The following is a 21,381-nucleotide window of genomic DNA, read 5'->3' as shown; positions in this document are numbered from 1 at the left end:
AAAATATTGGCATACTCAAAAAAATTCTAAAAAATCTGATTAAGAAATTAAAAATTTGCATTAAAATTTGCTGAATTTTCGCGAGTTTTGCACAAAGTTCTGGAACTATATTTGTATGTTTTTTGTTGTAGAATGAACCATATTTTTATACAAAATTGGCGGAAAAATAGTAGAATAAAAATTGTTGCATATATTGTGAAAAATTTGCTGTACCAATGCTTTGTTCCGGCAGTGTACATTCAAAAGACCTTTATGGCGGTATTCTGGTCTGAAGAATCTATATTTGCAATTTACTTTTAACAAAAACGGCTGCTAGTGTGCGCTTTAATGTAAAAACCATGGACGGAAAATTAAAGAAAAGTATAAACAATATTTCTAAACAATGTTTGCTCGTGTTAATATGCACCAAAGTGTACCCACCAGCCGTTTTTGGTAAAAAATAAACTTAATTGTTTTACATGCTGCCCTGCGACCACCAACATCAATTGAAAAAAACACTTAAAATCGCCAACCTGGGAAAACTGAGAAATCATTTTTCTATATGCGATCCAGAATCTCAGACAAACTTGGTTTCAACAGTTCCGCATCCGACTGCCAAATATTGTAATGAATGCTAATTTGGTAGTCGAATTTCTGATTGTATTAAGGATTTGACCATTGGCTTTTAGATATATATTATTATTTGTCTAACCAAGACCGAACAGTCACAAAGAATGTGGTCGGTGGTTTCCTCGTCCTCTGGGTAGAGCCTATGGGATTTGCGAGTGTATTGCCCATCCATAGAAACCTGCGCCTGCTCTGTCTTCCATGCGATGTACGCCTTTGGGATAAATAGCAGGAGAGATTCTTAAATCTTTCTTTAGACTCTGAGCCAGATTTGCTTTATAACTCAACTTGTCCACTTACCTTTCAATACTTCAGTGAAGATTGATCTAAATCTTTGTTTGCGACACGAAAGTGCTATACCCGTTCAATGCGCACAGCTGACTATCAGTAAATTGGTTCCCATCCCATCGTATGCTCGGTAGCTGTGCAGTTCCAAGCAATGTGCCTTTGCCAGCGAATCCAAACACCACTTTAGGGAGGCGCCGTGAACAGCTTGATAATTCGATAATCCAGTTCTGAGCTTTTTTGTTATGCACTTCTCCGACGGCTTCTTGTAGATAATTTGCTTTGAAAGCAGAATACCGAGCTAGCATAATCGAATTTGCGTACCGCTACTTCGGATCGTCAAACCTCTGATCTCTCCAGCTGTGCGTAATGTTTAATATAGCTGTAGTGCTGATTCCTCAAGGTTTCCCATTTTCGTAATTTGGCAGGTAAGTAACCCATTGCAACCTATCAAATTTGTGCTAAGACGCAAACTTATCGAAAGCCGGGTACCAGACGATGGCTCCATAGCAGCAAATGGTCCATACATTCCCGCTGTATATCCAGTGTACTGCAGCTAGTCGATTTCAGGCCCCATTTGGATCCCATAAAATGGTTCTCAATGTTCTGATTTTATGTTACGCTCTTTTGGTCTCCATATATTTCTTCACTCTAAACTTTTTCAACTTTCTAATCTCCTTGATGGTAAAGATATGTATGTATGTACTGGAAGAAGTGGTTCCCAAAAATTTTATGTGTATCCTCTGAAGTGTCAAACTGTCGCAATGGAGCCCGAGCTTACCGATACCATTGGTAATCATTTGACAGCTGGCGTTCAATTTTCAAATAGCTTTTCTGTTCGTTGGAGCTTACAGCTTGTCATCTGGCTCTCTGCTCATACTCAGGTGCATTCTTTAGTAGGGACTTTGTGGGCAGACAAACTCAGTGACTTTGTAATACAAACTTATGTACATACATACTTAAGTACGTATGTAAATCTCTATGGTCCAATGTCAGTCATTTATTAAACCTGTTAATGTTGTGCTCTAAATAATGCACTCACTTACCTCTTTTAAATCGTAATTATGTTGTCAACAAATGTCTGCTTATTCAAAAATTCATATGATTATTATGACAGTTCATTAGTCAATGACAGCTCAACACGATAATTATACTGTAAGAAGAAATGTTATACCTAAAACAAAGCATTTTTTGATATAAAAAGACATGCCGGATTAATTGTGGAAATATTCTAAGTTTAATTTGTGCTGAATTTTTATCCAAATTTAAAAGAAATAACTATGGATCTAACACTCTCGAATTTTATTATATATTATTTTTTACAAATTAATATGAAGGAGTTGGTATCTTTCAACTGCTGGGATATGGAAAGTAAGTGAAATTGTAAAGCAACAACGATCTTCAGTTTTACGACGCCTCGATATGGCAAATGGTGTTTTTCGTGAGCAGCTTTTTCATGGCAGACGTACACTCGGTGGTTTGGCATTGCCTGCCGAGAGGCAACCGCTATTGAAAACAACTTTTTTGCACGTTACTCTGACTAGCGATCGAATCTTTGTCCGACCGAGTGGAAGTACGCACCTCTAACCACTCAGCTACGACGGCGGTGGTCTGGACCACACTTGGTCTTAATAATTTGGGAATTTGTTTTTAGCCACGTCCTCGTTTTAAAGTTCAAACAAGAGGCCAACCGGCTTGAGGGACACACACTTACAAGTCCGTTTGTACGTCGGCTTCTGAGCTCTCAAGCGCGATTTATTTTATGGTCTCCTGTAGCAATGCCACTGGCCTCGCTTGTAATGGTTTTCTGACAGAGTAACCGGAACAAAACCCAGCCTTACACTACTTATCACCGAGATAAAAGTGGTTCCTGGACTTTTTGTGACTTTGTCGCGGCATAATTGCCCTTACTCTCGTTTTAGCTTCGCTGCGGTCGCCGACATCTTTTTGATAATTTTGATAGCCTCTTCCTTAGACTGTCCTACCCTGGCACGCTTGAATTTATTTATATTAACTAAGGCAGAATTTGCCTCTGTGCACCAGTGTAGGGGCCTCAGTTAGCCTAGCCTGAAAGCTTCCGGGCAAATGCTAATGGTGTCGGTGATCGATTCGTATCCTTGAAAATACACAGGCTCTAGCCGTCAAGTCGATGCATGCGCTGAAAGTGCTGAAGTCTACAGATCTCTTGTGGGTGTGGAAAATATGGCATGTATCTATCGGCGTACGATGGAGTTCGGACGATCTATACGATGGAAGGTTCAGTTCAGAGGAACGAACGAGTAGTGATATAGACAAAAGTCCGAGACCACTACCCAGACATACCCCTAAAAATTTACTCCTTCTACAGAGAGATGTCGAGATATGACTCAGACAAGGAAGTTTTTGGAATCATTCACCTACAGGTTTTCTAGGTCTCCCTTTTTTGTCTGCCTGTTAATTTCATTTTAATTAGAAGGATTTTACAAGAACTTTACGTTTCGGAGTGTATGATTGAACTGAAAACGTAAAGGCACTGCGACCTAAAAGATATTTGTACGTAAGAAGGGTTCTTAATAGATGCATTTTTAATGAAGAGTAGTAACTCATGCCACAAACAATACTGCCGCATTGAAATACTTATCTTCCTAAAGTTCTGTTTGACGTATATATGTGACGTTTATTCAAGAAGAAGAAATTAGAGGCATAAAGACTTGAATGCGAAAAGCTTAAGCTGCTGGCACACAGGAATGCGGCTCGAAAATTCTGTCAGCAAATAAGACAGCAATCAAATGGTTTCATGCCCGGGGCTGGTTGCTGTTGAACCGAAGCCGGAAATCTGGTAACAGGGGTCCATAGTACACTTGAGATATGAAGGGAACACTTCTCAGTTCTTTTGAATGGCCATACAGGTGACGCTTTTGATGGAGAAGCACCCAAACCAATGTATATAGACGAAGCTCACGCCCACCACTCCACCAAGACGTGCTGAGGGTAGCAATAAGGCGGCTTAAAAACAACAAGACTGCCGGAGACGATCGGTATCCCGGAAGCACGTCAGTTGGCAAACAAGAAAGTTTACTTCTGCCACCTTTAGGAAATCGGTCCTATGTGTAATACGTCTTTAAGAACGAATATGGCCTAAGACGAGCTTTCGGTCTATTTAGTAAAGAAGTTTAAGTCCGTCCGCCTTGAAAATTGTCTAAAATAATTTCGAGCTTTTGTTTGGAGCTTTTGTTAGTGACTAATCAGTTTTAAGTTTGATTGCTAATTTCCTCCATATTTACTTTCAGCTCAAATGGTTTTCTATAAAATGGTAACTGATAACGCATTTTATATCGAAGCTATTAATATCAACAATTCTCAAGCCATTCAAGGCATACAGTATCGTTTATGGGGTAAGAAGCCGACAATGGGAATTTTCATGGATCTAAATTGCGAGAGCAGTGAAGCGCTCTTGGATATTGTGCGTACTGAATTAAGTGAAAATAATATAATTTTAAGAAATACATAGATATAAACTGGTAATATTGGCTTGAATTTTTATTTTTTTTTATACTTCTGCATACAGGCTAGCAGAGAGCGACTCTTCAACGATCATTTCTTCTGGTTAATCTATGATGACCTGGCCAATGTAACATACTTTCGGGCGCTCTTTTCGCACATAAATCTCGCTGTTGATGCCGAATTAACCTATGCCAACTTGAATAGCATAGAAAGTGCCTCGAATAGCTCCAGTTTTAGCGCTTTTACACTGTACGATGTCTACAATAATGGCTACTATTATGGCGGCAAATTGAATATGACATTGGATCGTGAGCTTTATTGCACTGAGAAGAGCTGTGAAGTAAATAGATATCTTTCCAAGCTACACTTACGCAGCAAATACGGTAATAGGAATCAGCTGCATGACATGACTTTGCGTTTGGCTGTTGTGGTGCGTGTGGTCAGAGATGAAAGGGGAGTTGGCGAAAGTTTGTGAAGAAGTTAAATGTTTTAATCTTTTAAGGTCACCAAAGTGCCTTTAACCGCTACACCCGAGGAAATATTCACTTTTCTACGTTCCGTCAATGACACCAGTAAAGATGCTATACCACGCTTTGGTTATCAGGTGTTATCCATTTTGGTTGACTTCTTGGGTTGCAAGTAATTTTATTTAAATTATTTTATCTATTCTAAATACATATATGAATATATATATAGTATATATATTATAGATATGTGTATTAAAAATGGTGGCTTGTTCGGATGCTTTGACCGATTTTAAAAACATTTTTTTTTATTTGTTTGCTATAATACCCGGATGGTAGGAAAAAAATTAAAGAGTTGCCACCTATTTGAAAGTTTCAGTTTAAATAAATTGATAAGATAAAGTGAATATTAAATATACGTGTCAATAGAAAGAAGTTTAAAAAAGCCTACCACCGAAAATACTTTTGTGGGGAGTTGCCACCTTTTTTAAACATTTTAATTTTATTTAATGGATAAGATAAATTAAATATTACTATATGGGTATCAAAATAAAATGGTTTAGGAGAGTTTGCTGCCGCACATATTTTTAAGGAGAGTTGCCACCTCTTTGAAAAATTCAATTCAATTAGATTGATAAAAGGAATGAAATGTTACAATATGGGTGTCAGATTAAAGAGGTCTAAAAATGGTTGCTGTCGAAACTATTTTTGAGGCGTGTTGCCACTTGTTTTAAAAATTTAGCTCAATTAAATTGATAAGATAAGCTACATATCGTGAAAAGGTGCCAACTCGGTTTTTTGAAATTGTTCAGGAGACGCGGAAAATCGATGTAGTTTCGCATTATCTGTCGTTCTGCATCAAAAACTAAGTTTTGAAAAAAATTGGACTTGGCACCATTTCGCCTTTAGGTAGCGATATGTGTGACAGTATGGGTATCAAAAGAAAGATATTCAAATATTTTATTTCTTTTAGGTATTTTTTGATTAGTTTTCTCTTCTTCATTATTTTTTCTTAACCTGTACTATACTCTCCAGGTCGAATCACACTTTCACCAATCGCTGGACAATCAATGAAACACATGGCGGTCTAATCGGCGCTTTGGCTGTACAGAGCGCCGATCTTATTTCCACACCTCTCATTCCCACACCACCTCGCATGGAGTTCTTTACCATTATCGCGGAGACCTCATCATTTCGTTCGATCTGCCTCTTTCGTACGCCCCGCAACTCCGGCATACAAGGCGATGTGTTCTTGAAACCCTTCAACACCACCGTCTGGCTACTCTTCGGTTTGTTACTGCTTTTGACAGCTGTTGTACTTTGGAGCATTTTCCGACTGGAACGGAAACGAATGCACCAGCGTTATGTCGACTATATGCCCTCGATTTTGGCTACATTCCTCATATCCTTTGGCTCGGCCTGCGCACAGGGTAGCGAGATGGTGCCCGGTTCCATTGGTGGACGCATAGTTTTCTTAACATTGTATCTACTAACTTTTCTAATGTACAACTATTATACGTCCATTGTTGTTTCGTCGTTGCTTGGCTCGCCGGTGAAGTCTGATATTAAAACAATGGGCCAGCTGGCAGATAGTCCACTAGAAGTGGGACTCGATCCTTTGCCATTCACGCTAACCTATTTGAATGTGAGGGATAGAGATGGTTAGCATTAAATTCTAAAATTATTTTGGTTTATCCCTTTAGAATTCTCCGCTACCAGAAGTACGGCGCTTCAAACGCAAAATCGACTCCGCACCCAATCCGCAGGCCATTTGGATGCCCTTGAAGGACGGAATACTGCGCGTGCGCGATCAACCTGGTTTTGTTTTCGGGTTTGAGGCCTCAACTGGCTATTTGCTGGTCAAACGCTACTACAAGCCATATGAAATCTGCGACTTGAATGAGATACTATTTCGTCCTGAGAAAAGTTTGTTTAGTGCGGTACATAAGAACTCAAGCTTCAAGGAGTTGACGAAACAAAGGTAAATGATTTAAGTTTGTGAAATAATTAAAGCTTTCAACTCAATACCAAATTTTTACTCAAATAAAATTTCTTCTTCTTCTACTTCTTCAGAATTTTTCGCATCTTGGAGACTGGCGTTTCCTTAAAGTTGCATCGCTATTGGGTTCAATCGTCACTGGAGTGTTTCGATAGCAATTTCATAGTTGAAGTTGGCATGGAATATATGGCACCACTCTTTATGCTGTTGTTGTGCACTTACTTTTTGGTACTCTTCATATTGTTATTGGAAATTGTGCATAAGAAATATTGGGTAGATCGCAAACTGAGATTGGAGAATATTATCTTTGGTGATAATTGGCATAATGAGTAAACTGGAATTGAAAAATGGGCACTCAAATTTTTTTCAGAATTTTCCCAAATTATAAAATAATCTGCAAAACGTTTAAAAACAAATTATCATTGCACTATAATATAGTTTTACTTACACTCTGTAGTTTGCTCTTTGTAGTGATTGCAAAGTAAATACATTAAATAATCTGCAAATGTTATTTTTATCCGCAGTTGAATCATATCCTCAATAGGCGCATTTTAGACTTATAGCGCTTAGTGCTTCCTCTAAAACAGTAGTTGGACAAGAACTTTTTTTTGTCTCATCGGGACTCCTATACCTTGGAAACCATGGACAAAGCTGAGCATTCAAAGGCGGTGATTATACCCAGCTACTTTGATTTCTCGCGTTTTTTTCAACTTATGGCAGCGTCAAAGAACCAGTCAAAGCTGTTAGCAAAGTTCTTGGTTGATATTAGGCAGCGTTTGAACCACCGCAAGAAAACTATGTAGCTCTATCAGACATAGAGTATGGAGAACAGCCCCTGTGAAAAGACTGATTTTGTTCCAGCTGCCCGCAGGCTAGTCTCCAAGATTTTACTGCCTACAGTCAAGCTCTCACTTTCGTCGAATTTTAAGTTATTACGAAAAATCTATGTAGTTCTAGTCAGCTAGACATATATCATTGATTCACTGTCAATGACAGAAGCCACCTACAGATCATATATCAACGTCAGAGACCCCTTCAAGTAAGTGTTAAGATATGGTTTTGAGCGGCCTCATATGAGGCCTGGAGCCTTGGAGAGATAGCGTCTTTTCGGGACATTAAACCTTCCTCAACGAGTGACATATACACACCGGGTTAGATTAAGTTGTATTTACTATCTTCATAAGTTCCAGATGGAGGCACGTTTACATAAAAATAGAACCTTTTGCATATGTCTATATTTAGCATTTTCCAAGCAGAGATTCATGTAAAAGAATAGGCATACTTACATTCAAAGACTTTTGCATTATTTTGGTCAGTCAGGCTGCTTTGGTAGCGCTTAAGTCGCTCATAATAACGTCAAAACTGATAAGCGACTACTTCAAAATCCTAAAAGCTCATGGAACCAAGGAAATAGTACGAGGCATAAGGGCCATGATTGCAATAAACAAGCGGACCGCTATAGTATTTCATGGTCCTGAATAGTTTTATGGTGCCACCAAAGCACCCACAAGTGAAGTCATAAACAAGTGCGTGGGCCAAAAATTCCACTTGGCTAGAGTGAATGTGCAGCGTGAAGACAAGCTAAGCGCTTTATCTGCCCATAACAGGAAACTCCAAAAGAGCTTATAATTTTAGGCCCTAAGGACCTTCGAACTCTCAGTGGATACTTCACGTTACATTGCTCCATGCATTAATACCTCAGTAAAATGAATATTTCAGGCAAAAGCGTCTGTCGTTTCTACGAGCTGGATGAAGAAACGTCAGACCATATTCTCTGTGAATGTTTTGCTCTCGCTAGCCGCACACTCGCATACTTGGTATAGCACTTAATCCATTCGAAATATGAAACAAAAAGCCCACGGATGGGCTAGTCTATTTACAGTATCGCGGTGTAGAATCAATTATAATAAAAATAAAAACAATTATAATAATGCTTCTCAACAAAGTTAGCGATCGTCTGCAGTTCAAAAGATATAGTATTGGAATCGAAAATACATTCATAGATATAGTACTTAATTTACGAGTTCTATACTTGACACCCTGTATATATTGTTTTATTTTAACGAGTTAAAAGTCAAGCTGTCAACTCATTTTTGAAATGTTAATAGGCTGACCGACAATAAAATTACTTCGAATTGCGTATACGCCATGACCTGCCGTATAAATACAAGATTTTCATTCTGGTGATTGTTAAACGCTCTATTGCAACATGAAAAGAATGTTTAAGGTAGGTATAAATAAATAAGCAACAGACTTGACAATCAACTGATGACATAAAGAAACGTTAAGGTTAGCCGATATTCTTTGGCAGCAAGAAACATTTCGACATTGCATTTCTAATTGCTGGAAATATTTTATTTTTTATTGGAAGTAGTGTAACATTGGTCATCAATCTTCTAATTTCTTTAAGTCATATTTATCTCTGTATATATGTATTTTTTTAACACTGCTTCCGGCTAGGCAACAAATTAGCTGAGCTATCTGGTCGTTGCTCTTCGACCTTTTTATTTCAGAGGAGGAAGCATCGCAAGCCTCAACCCCAAAAAGGTTAGTGTGAGACTTTAATCCACTAAACCTCCTACCGTCTACCACCGTCAAGTATTTCGTTGGGAGGCGATTTGTGCAATAAGCTCTACCTCCGTTGCTGTCCACATGATGACATCTACTGTTTATTTTGTTCTGGTGTTAAACCAACCCAGCCATATTTATTGTCCTACTAAGAAGTTCGTACCTAAGTGTAGTGTAGTCAGCATATAGCAAATAAATGCAACTGGTTCGATTTTTAGAGGCTCGGCCCTTAACTTCATAAGAAACCGTTCTATACATACATACATAGCTAATTTAGTTTGCGTCGGAGTTATTTTATTACTGGCAAATTCCGTTCCATGCTTGAAAAACGCGTGCTCAGCGTATTCGAGGATGGTCCGCACTGCTCTCAATAAGGGTTTTTTTGCACATGTCCAAAGCAGCCGTGTATACTGATGAGCCAAGTGTTGATTATTGGTGTGAGTCGTTTTCGACCTAACTTAATCTAAATGGTAGACTTTCAAAAAACCAAGCTCGCTAAGATGAACAAAAGCACATTATAACTAAGAAGCGGTCTGATGAAAAAAATCAAAATAACGAGAGTCAGTACTCCCTCAAAGTTAACTAGTTCATTGTGGTTTAAAATTGTCTAATTTTTTTTTGCTAAATAAGTATAATAAAATAACTATGATGTACAACGCGTAATAAAGATATCAATCACTGTCAGAGTAAATAACGTAATGTAAACATTGCCATTTGCGATGACTTTAAAGCCCATTTAATTGCCATTAATTGAGTGATTATGCGTTTTATTTGCGTAAGTACACTCATTACATTTAACCTTGAGGAATAAGCTAAAGGAGTACATATATATATATAAGCCTTTTCGTTCTTGCAGGCTATTATAAATACACTTGCCCTAAGACATAGTTTTAAAATAAATCAAAGTTTTACCAGTGGATTTTTATTACAACAATGAATCCATTGTTATTAAATTTTATTTTGCATCATTTCTGGAATGCAAATATTAATGCAATTGTATTTTTCAATTGTTGGAGTTTGCAAAGTGAGTAAAATTAAGCACTTATACATAGATACTCTGTTTCAGAAAAAATACCAATCCGAACCTTGCCATGAAAAATTTCTAAATATTGAAATGTTGGGAACTGTAGTAAACGCCCATTGAAATTTCACATATGCAGTGCAATAAAATTTTGTTTTTTGTTTTTACTATTTCGTAATAACTAAATATTTGTACTCGTATTAAGAATATTATCGAGATTTATGTCGCCAGCTGTTGGTTTTTGGGAAATTTTGTAAAAATCAAGAAAGAAGTTACGAGCGGTAGAAGTTACGAGTTGAGGTATATAGACCAAATGAAATCGAAAGCGGCCTATCTCGATGTAAATGTAACCGCGCTGGCCTAAACACTTGTCCCAGCCAACCAGCGGCACTCCGCTAGTTGCATAATTTGGACTCCCTGTGCGGTGCGCTGATCCTCATAGGCTCCGAGAAAAGTCCAAAAAAAAGCATATCCGGCGGAGAGAAGGACTATCTATAATATATATGAAAAATTTTGCCTATACGACTCCTTAAACTAGTGATTTCGGAGTCCCAGAAAGCTCACTCAGCTTATCTGCAAATACTTCGTGCGGACACCTCTATTCGTCTTTAATTTTTTGAAAAGGACTCCTTTAGTTAATCATCCGAAGATTACCAAGGCGGCGTATTTTGACATTGCTTTCGCACTCCGATAATGACCCGAAAAGGCGGCTTTACGGTTTCTTAAAATGCCCTAATTTTATTTATACTACTGATATTATAAATCTGAAAGTTTGTGAGTGGGTGAGTTTGTGAGTATGTTTGTTGTTCTTTTACGCTTCAACGGCTAAACGGGTTTAAATGAAATTTGGCACACAGATAGGTTTGGAATAGCATAAAGGGTATTCTTTAAGTTGCCACATTTTTCAAAGGTTACAAAAATAAATTAATAAGTTAAATAAAATATTGTAGCAAAGTGGTTGTCCAAATAAAGGGGTTTAAGAACAATGTTTTTTACGAAGATATTCTTTAAGAAGGTTGCCTTCTTTTTAGAAATTTTTAATATGGACGCTACATAAGAGAGATTTTTCAGGAATATTGGATTATTTTTTTGCGACCTTTCGATCGCTTTTAAGAGCACAATTATTTTTTCAATTAAATTATATTCAATTAAAATTTTTTTCGGTCTATGGCATTGACAATATTACGGAATACATATGCAGGTACCACGAAAAAAATATACAAAAATCACTACGACTTCAGTTCATTCCATAATTGCAGTGTACTGTTACGACTATTTATATGGAAGCAGATGGAAATAGTCATGGTGACATTTGATAAAAAAAATCGGTTGCGCTTAGAAAGGGAAAATAAAAGTCATAAATACAAAATTTCATATCATTGGCAGAAAAGAGAGTATTTACACCTATGTAATTTTAAAATATAATCTTTGCTTTCTGTGAGTGGAATGCAGGAAATAAGAATAACTCAAAATTCCAGCAAATTTATGACTGGGACCACAATTTTTGCTTGTTTTGGACGTTATAGTGATCCAATCCTTCCCATATTTTATATTTGGGGTTTTACAATAAAAGAGAGAGTACAACAAAAATTTCATCGAAATCGGATGAAATCTAATTTTTCCACCCATATAAGTGGAGGGCGGGGCAGTTATTCCATCTTTACCAAATTTCATAGTTCCTCATTCCTAAGTCAAATTAGCAAAAGTTTCAGGGAAATCGGTGGAGGTTAACTATTATTTCCACCTGCCTCCATATACTATCTATGTAGTCGAAACACTGTGGAGCGCCCCGAAAACGCTCCTTCGCGGAGCTGCTGTGGGATTCCCGTTTCACTCCATATTTGGAGCACCCCGCATTTGGCTGGCTGGGATGTAATTCTGTCGAGGAGATGTGGTGATCCAAAAAATAGTAGCCATAACTTCTACCGCTTAGACTTTGAAATACTCGTGCAGTTCTTCTATATATAAAAGAAATTGGAAATTTGATATTGATTTTTTTTTTTGCAAATAACTTTTTCAGCCCAGCAACATTTTATGCATATGACTAACGAGAGAATGTGGTATACGCGCTTTGTTAATATCGAATCAATGGATTTATTTGGTGATTTTGAACATCGCTATTTGCTGCATAGCCGATCCATTTTGGGAGCCTACTTAGATATGAACTGTAATAAATCGGAGGACGTACTGAACACAGTAAGTTTCAGATCCCAAACAAATCCCAAAGTAATTCATGATAAGAAATTTGAACGTCAAAATAAGCAACTTTTGGTCGCTTAGTATTCTCCTCGATACCCGTTCACCATGGAGAGAACACAGATTATACAACTGGATTACTGTACCTCCTTGATTGATCTGTTGGTTTATACGCCTTTTCGCCCCATCCTTGATTCCCATTATAGGTTTAAGCACGTTTGACATCTACGCCTGAGGGCTTAAAGTTTTTTCTCGGCCTACTCAAGATAAATGTTTATTTTTTTACGCTCTTTAGCTTAGCCGCTGGAGTCTCTATAATCAGCACTATAACTGGTTGCTCTACGATCGTACAGCTGATATGCACAACTTCAAACGCCTCTTTGTGAATGCCAGCCTCTCTGTAGATGCAGAGCTCACTTATGTCATACTGAAGCCAGCTCTTATGGACGCCAATACTGATACGAATACAACGTGCTATACAACTTATGATGTCTATAACAATGGCTACGCCTTAGGTGGTGAATTGAATGTGACTGTTGATCGCGAGATTCAATGCAATTTGCAGGATTGCCATGTGCGGCGTTATCTTTCAGATTTGCATTTGCGATCGAAATATAGCAATCGACTTCGGTTGCACGATGTAACAATGCGGGTGTCGACTGTGGTAAGTAGGCTAAGCAGAGAGGAGAAGAGTTAGGTAAGTAAATACTGGATATTTGGTATTTTTTTCAGGTCACTAAAAGGCCACTCAGTTTACCACCGCCTCTACTCTTGGAGTTTCTAAACTCAGAATACAATACGGAAATCGATGCAATCTCGCGGTTTGGCTTCAGAGTGTTGTTGATCTTCAAGGATCTCTTCGGTTGCAAGTAAGTAAAGTTTAAGGTGGTTTTAGGTAATTTATAAGAGTTGCGAAACTTTTTAAAAGGTAAAGTCAATCAAAGTGGAGTGACATATTTTTATGATATTGACATCGAATAAAAAATTTAATTCAAAAATAAATTGAAATAGCGATGCCACCTATTTTAATTAAATTTAAGTGAATGAAATGTGTAATCGATGCGGAATATTTTGGTATGGCATCAAAGAAGTTTAAATTTGTTTCAAACAGTTAAATTTAAAAAAAACATCAATAGGGTTGCCATATGCACACATATAAAAGTTTAAAAACTTTTTAATTTGAATGATGTGAGACATTTCACTATGGATATTTAAGGAAATTAATTTAAAACAATTTGTTTTAAAAGTACATACTTTTAAACAGAGTTGCCACCTACATATGTGCACACATATATATTTGCAAACAAAACTAAAAATTTAATTGATGAGTTAAAAAAAAGATGGCAAAATTAATATAAGTGAAAACTTAATTAAAATGCAAAATTTTATTAAGGGGTTGCCACCTTTAAAAGAAAAAAATATGATAACAAATTAATGATGGCAACAAAAGCGAATTGGCTTGTGAAAAATTTAAATAAATACAAAATGCCGTAGTAGGGTTTCCATTTTTGTACAATAAGCTGGTTCACAAAATTATTTTCCGACAAAGGCTTCGCAGCACCTTCCAAAATTTTTCCTCTTGTCGAAATAGGTGTTGACACTAAACTTCACGTCTCTAAGTATAAATGTAGAGGACGCTCATGAAATTTTCATATTTTGCTCTTGAAGTATTTTCTACACAAATTAACAAAACAATTGGTAAAGTAACCTAAGAGTATTTCCAATTTAAATTAGCTGGAAAAATATAACAAACTTCAGTTTTCATTGCTACAGTAGCTGTTTATAAAAAAGCGCCAATACTTTTGTCAGTTTCAAAGTGAATTAGTAGCGCATTTTAAGATCATCGAGCGCCCTGAATTGGTTACAGTAGAAAATTTAAAGTTCGTATAGATGTTACTAATACCAGAGGAAAAACCTGAAAGGGTGCCCCGCTTTCTACGATGACAGTTTTTCTCCCATACAAAACTTGAACCACTCTAATGTGCATTTTTAAGTAAATAATATATTCTAATTAAATACATATTTCCAATGTTTTCACTGCAGCAAAGTTCGCCTTCTTTTATCTTTTCTCCTCTCATTTACCCATTTTCTCTCCTCTTTTTCTCTCCCTCTCTCATTTACAAAAGCATGGAGCACACCTTTCGCGACCGCTGGAGCATGAATGAAACGCATGGTGGCATAATCGGTGACATGATCACCAAGGACGCCGACTTTGTATCGTCACCTTTCCTCAGCACTAAGCCGCGTCAGAAGCATCTCTCGCTTATGGCCGTAACAGGTGCTTATCGACAACTTTGTCTCTTTCGCACACCACGCAGTACCAGCATTAGAGGTGAAGCCTTTCTACAACCTTTCGACACCTCGGTATGGGTTGTTTTCAGCATCATACTGGGTTTACTGGCGATTTTTCTTTGGCGTACCTTTGCTTTGGAGTCACGCAATTTCCGTCAACGTATGCCTTATGAACCTTCTCTACTGGCGACCACCCTACTGGCTTTCGGTTCGGCCTGTTATCAGGGTAGCAATATTGTGCCGTTTTCGTTGGGTGGGCGATTGGCCTATTTTTCACTCTATTTTGCAACGTTTATTATGTATAATTATTATACATCAACTTTGCTTTCAACGCTGCTCGGTACGCCGGTAAAGTCTGATATCAAGACGCTCGGTCAGTTAGCTGATAGTTCCTTGGAGGTTGGACTGGATCCATTGCCCTTTACTTTTGTGTACTTGAATGTTCGTAGAGTTCTTACGCACTGAGTTAGTCTCGTTAATAACAATTTTTTCTTTAATTACCAGGCCTCTCAATTGCCCGAAGTACGTCGTTTTGTCTATCGTAAAATCGCGTCCAAGCCGCATCCCGAAAAGGTTTGGATTCCTGTGGAAGAAGGTATTTTACGCGTGCGCGATGATCCGGGCTTTGTTTACGTACTCGAAACTTCGACAAGTTACCCGTTTTTGGAACGGAGTTTCTTACCGCATGAGATTTGTGATTTAAACGAGGTTTTGCTACGTCCAGATCGCGGTTTGTTTACTCAGCTGCACAAAAATTCAACCTATAAGGAATTGACACGCTTGAGGTATGATTTTCATTTTGAGTGTGGTGAATTTATAAAACTTCGTATTTCTCTTTTCCTTTAGGGTATCTCGCATGATGGAGACAGGCGTTTGGCGCAAACATCGTCGCTATTGGGTTAAGGAAAAACTAAATTGCGTGCCAGGCAATTTTCTCTTCGCTGTTGGCATGGAGTACACGGCTCCACTATTTCTAATGCTACTTTTCTCATTTGCACTATGTTTAGTGCTATTAGTATTGGAGTTAGGTATTAAATATTTGTTGGATCATCAGCGTGATAATACGATTGGTTTTTGGAGGAGTGATCTGGCAGAAGGATTTATAGAGTGAATTCAGCTGGAAGACGAAGATGGAAAAGCTGGTTTATGTAAATCGATAGCACTTGGTTTACGAAATACTCTAAAAAAATATTTAATTACAATATTAATGTAGAACATGACTTTATTTATAATGCACACATGAGAGATTCCACGTGAAGGGATCAAAGTACATTTTTTTCCCTCCTATTCCACCTAACCTGCAAGCAATAGTGGTACTGATAGATGGCATTTTTGGCAAAATATTTTTTGAGAGGGTGTGGGTATAAGTTTAGGAGTTTTACAGTTTTAAGTAAGCTGTAAGAGTTTTACGTTACACCGCATTTTTAAAATAATTTTTTTTAATAAATAAAATTAAATGAAAATAACTATATTAAAAAAAATGTTGATATCAGCTTCGATAGATTCTTTCACGCCCTTTCGATTGGTAGTATGAATTTTTTGAAAGAAATATTTAGTGCCCTAAAAAAATTTAGGTGAAAAATAAATTTGAATTTTTTGTGTGACGCGCACGCTTAGCTGAGTTTTTTTTTTTGCTAAGAAGACATATAGATGAAAAAGTGGGCCTACAATGTTTATTTAAGTTTAGAAAATTTTAGTTTTGTACTGGGCGTAGCGTTGCGGACTACCGCGCGTACTATGGATTGCTACGGGTAGCGTTAACTAGGTTGCGCGGTAGGTACCCTGCAACGATCTGTGCAGTAAAAACCCCTACATTTCTAAGCTTAAATATTGTAGGCCCACTTTTGCATCTTTTTGTCGTTATATAAAAAACCCTCATCTTTCGTTAAAAAAAAAATTATAAAAGACAAGCTTTTATTAGTGGTTAATAAAAAATAGCCACCCCGCCTCACCCAACGGCAAATTTTTTTGTGAAGTTATTTCTTTCCTTTTACTAAATATACGTTCAAAATATGAAACCAATTGGACCATAAATACGGCTTTCCCAAATATCTGGACTTCTGCGCCACCTACCGGGTATATTTATATTCGAAATATGAACCATATCGGTCCATAAATACAGGGGTTTCAAATATCTCGACACCCGCGCCACCTAGCGGATTAATTTATCTTTCGCATTGCATTGTCATCGGTTTCTGGGCTCAGTTTAAAGCTTCAAGTCTCTAGCTTATCGGGAAGTTAGTTAAAAATTGATTGCAATATTTGATTACACACAGGTGAAACATAATAAAAGCTTGTTAAAACATAATGAAAGCTTGTAAAAAATAGAAATCATGTCATTCACTCAAAAAACTCAAATTTATTTTTCACATTTTACTTTGATCACTTCAACTGTGAGATATAGACGTTTTCCTGATTAATAAGAATAAGCCCTAAAACAAAAAGCAAGATCTCTTCACTTTATCTCTTTATTGAAACATGAATGCCAAGGTAGCTTTATGCAGCCACTATACAACAGCAGCTTTGCGAACATATCTTCCCTAATCGAAATTGTTGTAAAGTTCTAAAAATGAGTTTTGAAGCGGACCTCTTCCTTCTATTGCAGAGATAGAGAAAGAGAGAGAAAGAGAGAACGCGAGGAAGATTTTAGTAGACTTTTTCTAAGAGGTTGTACAGAGCTGTATAAACAATTTACTTGACAGCTCACTTCTGACACTTTTAGTCACTTGAGCTCTTCGAAGGTTTTTTTCGAATAAAAAAACTTCAAGAAAATTTCGTCAAAGTTAGGACAGTTTATATGAACTGACAAAATGTATCCTATTCAACACCAACAAAATGTTTTCCATATGTAAGGGGTAGTCTACTCATCACTCGAGACCTTTATGGTAAACTACTGGCAGGCCAAAGTGCAGTCAGACAAAATGTTCGGGCTAATTGGAGTGCCTCTACTTCTATTCTAACATACATACCAGACAATGATAATGTGGATGAATTGCTGCAAGAGATGGTATATTTGCCCCCTTTCGATGTCTTGGAGTTGTTTGGGCATGTCGCTGGCTACCTGCAAGCTCATTCTAAAGGTTCTATCTCTTAAATTACTGGACAAGTCTTCCCACTTGCAAGAAGCTGAAACTCATTTGACTGAAATGGGACGTGACACGGTCGACAAGTCGCCCATGCTAAGTAGCTTAGCCACAACCATTATTCTGCTAACCGGTCAAGTTGCCATTGGAAGGCACACAGAAGATTGGGACTTCCTATTACGACTTCTGCAGAAATGAAGAAGAGCCAGAAACCTTGCGGCATCTGTTATGCGAATGCCCATACTCTGTGATAGAAGAAGAAATTTCATGGATTCAGAATTTTTCGACAGAGCTAAGGCGGGCATACGACAACTATTCGGTTTCACAGACTACACACGATGATTTGAATACATAAATAGTTTTGATATCACAATGGGCTCATAATTACGAACCTAAATAGGAGTGCTGGTGGGTTCACTATCAGCCACCTCAAATTACCCCAGCCTAACTATACTTACCACGCTTTTCTTTGGAATTGTGTTTAACGTGGCGGACCCAAACCCAGCGCACGATCAGAAACTGGAGAGTGTTTTGAGTACACGTTTCTATAGCGTGCCGCACCTCATTGCCGCTGCAGACTTCAGTGGATTTTCAAAGCTCCCTCTATTTCTGTCGCGTCTCGTCACATCTCGGAAATTTTTTCGTTAGGTCAATTCAGTTGCATTACCACCATATCAAGTACATATTTACTATATAAAAGAAGCTGAAAATTCTCTAAGTCACTGAAATATCTGAAAGAAAGGTTAAAGAATTAATATACGCCTTTTATCGTTTAATTCTACACAAAGGTAAAAAGGACATTTTTGCTTCTGAAATTTTAAATGCAAAGTGCATGTAAAAATATACCAAAAAACCACTGAACCAGTTTAGTTTTCTGTTGTTGAAATTAGCATTAATTTGATTTTTAATGTCTTTTCTTTTTTTTTTGTAAGAAATTTCACAAGGACATCAAAAGTAGGAGGTTATCAATAACATGAAAAGTATAAAATATTGTGCATAGTTGGGAAATACATACATATATGAGTGTAAGCTTACATTGATAGATCATCAACTAGATATTGCCAAAATTAATGATGTAAATTACCAAAAGAACTACACACATATTTATGTATCTACGTACATACCTTCAATACTTTCATTTTATCACATACCAAAATTATTGCCTACGTTTACATTTTCCTCTCTATAAAGGGCTTTATTTAAATACTTTCACTTTCGCAGCCATGTTGTATTTGTAATGTATTTAGTTTGTGAGTTGTAAATCTGTTGCCGAGCAGCGGAAATGTATACATTTGAACTGGAATTTGCATTTGCATTTTGTCAAGTGCCTGCAGCCCTGCAAGCTGCCGTAAGGATTTAAAGGTGCTGAAATTGTTATCCCTGCGAGCGCCGGTATCCAAAAGGTGAGTGGGTGCGAAAGATAAAAGCAGAAATGCAGATTGGTTATGCATATGAGGTGATACAGAGCAGGGGATAGAGAATCGCTGCAGATATGCGACAAGCTGCCTAAAGTGTTTTAAGTCAGGAAGCAAAAAAGGGTAAGCACCATTGAATGTGCATAATGTTTTTCAGTTTACATGTTTGTATGTACGTACATTTTAATATTTTTTTGTGGCTTTTTAGCTGCGAAAAGGTAACGGCAACTTTTTTATTTGTTCTTGATATTTTTGTGTTAAACAAAATTGTATCATTTGAATTAAATGTAAGATGGTTAAAACTGAGCCATGCAGAGGCAGGGAAGCTGAGAAGGGAGTGCTGAGATGATTCCACCTCATCGTACTCTAGATAGCTGTGGCACATCGGGTCCGCAGCAATGTTAAGACGTACCGCATGAATTCGTATTGAGCACTGCCCAGTCAGAACAGCCACGAAAACTGAGAGTTGTTGCTGTGTAAGCTGGAGAAGTTTCCTGGACCGCCCACGATCAACTACCGGCCAAAAGAAGCTTGCAAATTTGCTTGGTGATGACTTCTAAGATGTTCCGCCTGGCCAGATTAACGGTGCAGAAGTTTCCTGCAATTTCGCTGTGCCCCGAAACACAAATCAGTCTGTTGCACAAGTTATTCGATGAAATAGAGAGAGGAAGATCACGCAGTTCCGGACAAGTTTTGATTTTACCTTTGGCGATCCCCAGGGTCTGATCACCGCTTGGCAGTTAGAGTAGATATGTATATATCTCTCTTGACGGTATTACAAAAGTTCGCAACCTATCGGCTACATGCTACAAAAACCCAGTCACCTTAATTTAATATCTAAGAGTAGTTGCTCCCAGAAGACACCTCCTTCAAATCTGCCATCAAGCGTCGACCCATCTGTGAACGTATTCACCGGTCCTTTGCTCAAGAGACTACGCCTCTGCTATGCGTCTCTTTGTGGGATATGTGTGGAGTATATTGATCTAGGATCCATTCTTGGTCCACACCGCTCGGTTACTACTTATCGGTATGAAATTAAATTTTCCTAAGATAGCCGAGTGGCCATACTTCAGCCTGATGGCAGGGCGAGCCGTTGCAGCTTCGCCTGCAATATCTATTGGTACGATGCCTACCATCATGTTTCGAGCTAGCGTTGTAGTAGAACGAAGTGCCCTACTAATACATTTAGGACCAGTGTGATCTGAATATACAAATGATCTAAGAAAAAGTGAGCGTCGAGAACTCTCGAGGCAGAAAAACGGTATATAAGAGAAGAAGAGGTAAGTGAAAGGTTAAGAACCTCGCGCCTGACTGCAGTGACACACGTGGGTTGGGATAAAATCAAATAGTGACACACCACTTGTGTTAATATGCGAACTTCTCCAAAATGTGTGCTTGGAGTTCGCATCGATACCAATAATCACAGTGGAAGTTAGCTCCATCTAATCCTCACATACCATGTACGCTGATATCAGCAATAGTTCTCCATCGCCGCCCTTCAGCTTAAACGTAACGAATGTCCTCATTGCTGAAATTTATTAAAATAAATGTTTTTAGTTCACTTCTGATGAGCATGCAAGATCTTCATGTACCTACTTGCCTCTGCGCCATCAGCTTATACTTCATCGTCCTGATTCCAGAGATCTGGATCCCAAAGAGCAGTAGCTCAGTCTAGGACTACATCAACTCCAGCTTGCTCAAGGTGGAGAACTGCCCCTAAAGACGGAACGTTTTGTGACGCTTAGCTTTTGATTGTAAAGCGCATGATTTGAGATTCTAAAATGGTTCGACAGATTTATGTTAATTAATATTCCTAATTTTTATACCATTTCTACGAAAAATTCTTTTTCCCCATATAAAATATATGCAAAATTTTCAGCGCTTTAAGCGACCTCTAAAATTTTTTTATTGCAAAATAAAAAAAAACAGGGGTCTAATTTTTTCGATATAGAACAAATTCTGACTTTGC

The 21,381-nt window shown here is 37.8% G+C and overlaps 2 protein-coding genes across 2 annotated transcripts; both read left to right on the top strand.

The window, feature by feature from the left end:
* The first annotated feature begins 2,171 nt into the window (after positions 1–2,171).
* On the top strand, positions 2,172–7,170 carry LOC118739955 (ionotropic receptor 75a-like). Its single transcript, XM_036471456.1, has 7 exons — positions 2,172–2,262; positions 4,161–4,333; positions 4,439–4,804; positions 4,877–5,013; positions 5,874–6,483; positions 6,542–6,819; positions 6,912–7,170. Exons 1-7 carry the CDS (start codon positions 2,172–2,174, stop codon positions 7,168–7,170), a joined length of 1,914 nt encoding a protein of 637 aa, XP_036327349.1.
* Positions 7,171–10,338: 3,168 nt separating this feature from the next.
* Positions 10,339–16,025, top strand: LOC118740196 (ionotropic receptor 75a). Its single transcript, XM_036471693.1, has 7 exons — positions 10,339–10,429; positions 12,447–12,622; positions 12,918–13,286; positions 13,355–13,491; positions 14,749–15,355; positions 15,419–15,699; positions 15,761–16,025. Exons 1-7 carry the CDS (start codon positions 10,339–10,341, stop codon positions 16,023–16,025), a joined length of 1,926 nt encoding a protein of 641 aa, XP_036327586.1.
* The last annotated feature ends 5,356 nt before the right edge of the window (positions 16,026–21,381 follow it).

Source organism: Rhagoletis pomonella, unplaced genomic scaffold, assembly GCF_013731165.1.
Source record: "Rhagoletis pomonella isolate Grant_MI unplaced genomic scaffold, Rhpom_1.0 Rhpom_scaffold_00005, whole genome shotgun sequence".
In the NCBI taxonomy this organism is placed as follows: domain Eukaryota; kingdom Metazoa; phylum Arthropoda; class Insecta; order Diptera; family Tephritidae; genus Rhagoletis; species Rhagoletis pomonella.
The sequence above is the reverse complement of the archived record's forward strand: the minus strand, read 5'-3'. Positions and strand labels throughout refer to the sequence as shown.

Excerpts from the sequence above, each read along its gene's own strand:
- LOC118739955 (XM_036471456.1), top strand. The coding sequence starts at position 2,172 with ATGGATCTAACACTCTCGAATTTTATTATATATTATTTTTTACAAATT. Across the intron at positions 4,334-4,438 it reads GTGAAGCGCTCTTGGATATT|GCTAGCAGAGAGCGACTCTT; the intron begins GTGCGTACTGAA and ends TTCTGCATACAG. Across the intron at positions 4,805-4,876 it reads CTTTGCGTTTGGCTGTTGTG|GTCACCAAAGTGCCTTTAAC; the intron begins GTGCGTGTGGTC and ends TAATCTTTTAAG.
- LOC118740196 (XM_036471693.1), top strand. The coding sequence starts at position 10,339 with ATGAATCCATTGTTATTAAATTTTATTTTGCATCATTTCTGGAATGCA. Across the intron at positions 15,356-15,418 it reads TTACTTTTGTGTACTTGAAT|GCCTCTCAATTGCCCGAAGT; the intron begins GTTCGTAGAGTT and ends TTTAATTACCAG. Across the intron at positions 15,700-15,760 it reads AAGGAATTGACACGCTTGAG|GGTATCTCGCATGATGGAGA; the intron begins GTATGATTTTCA and ends CTTTTCCTTTAG.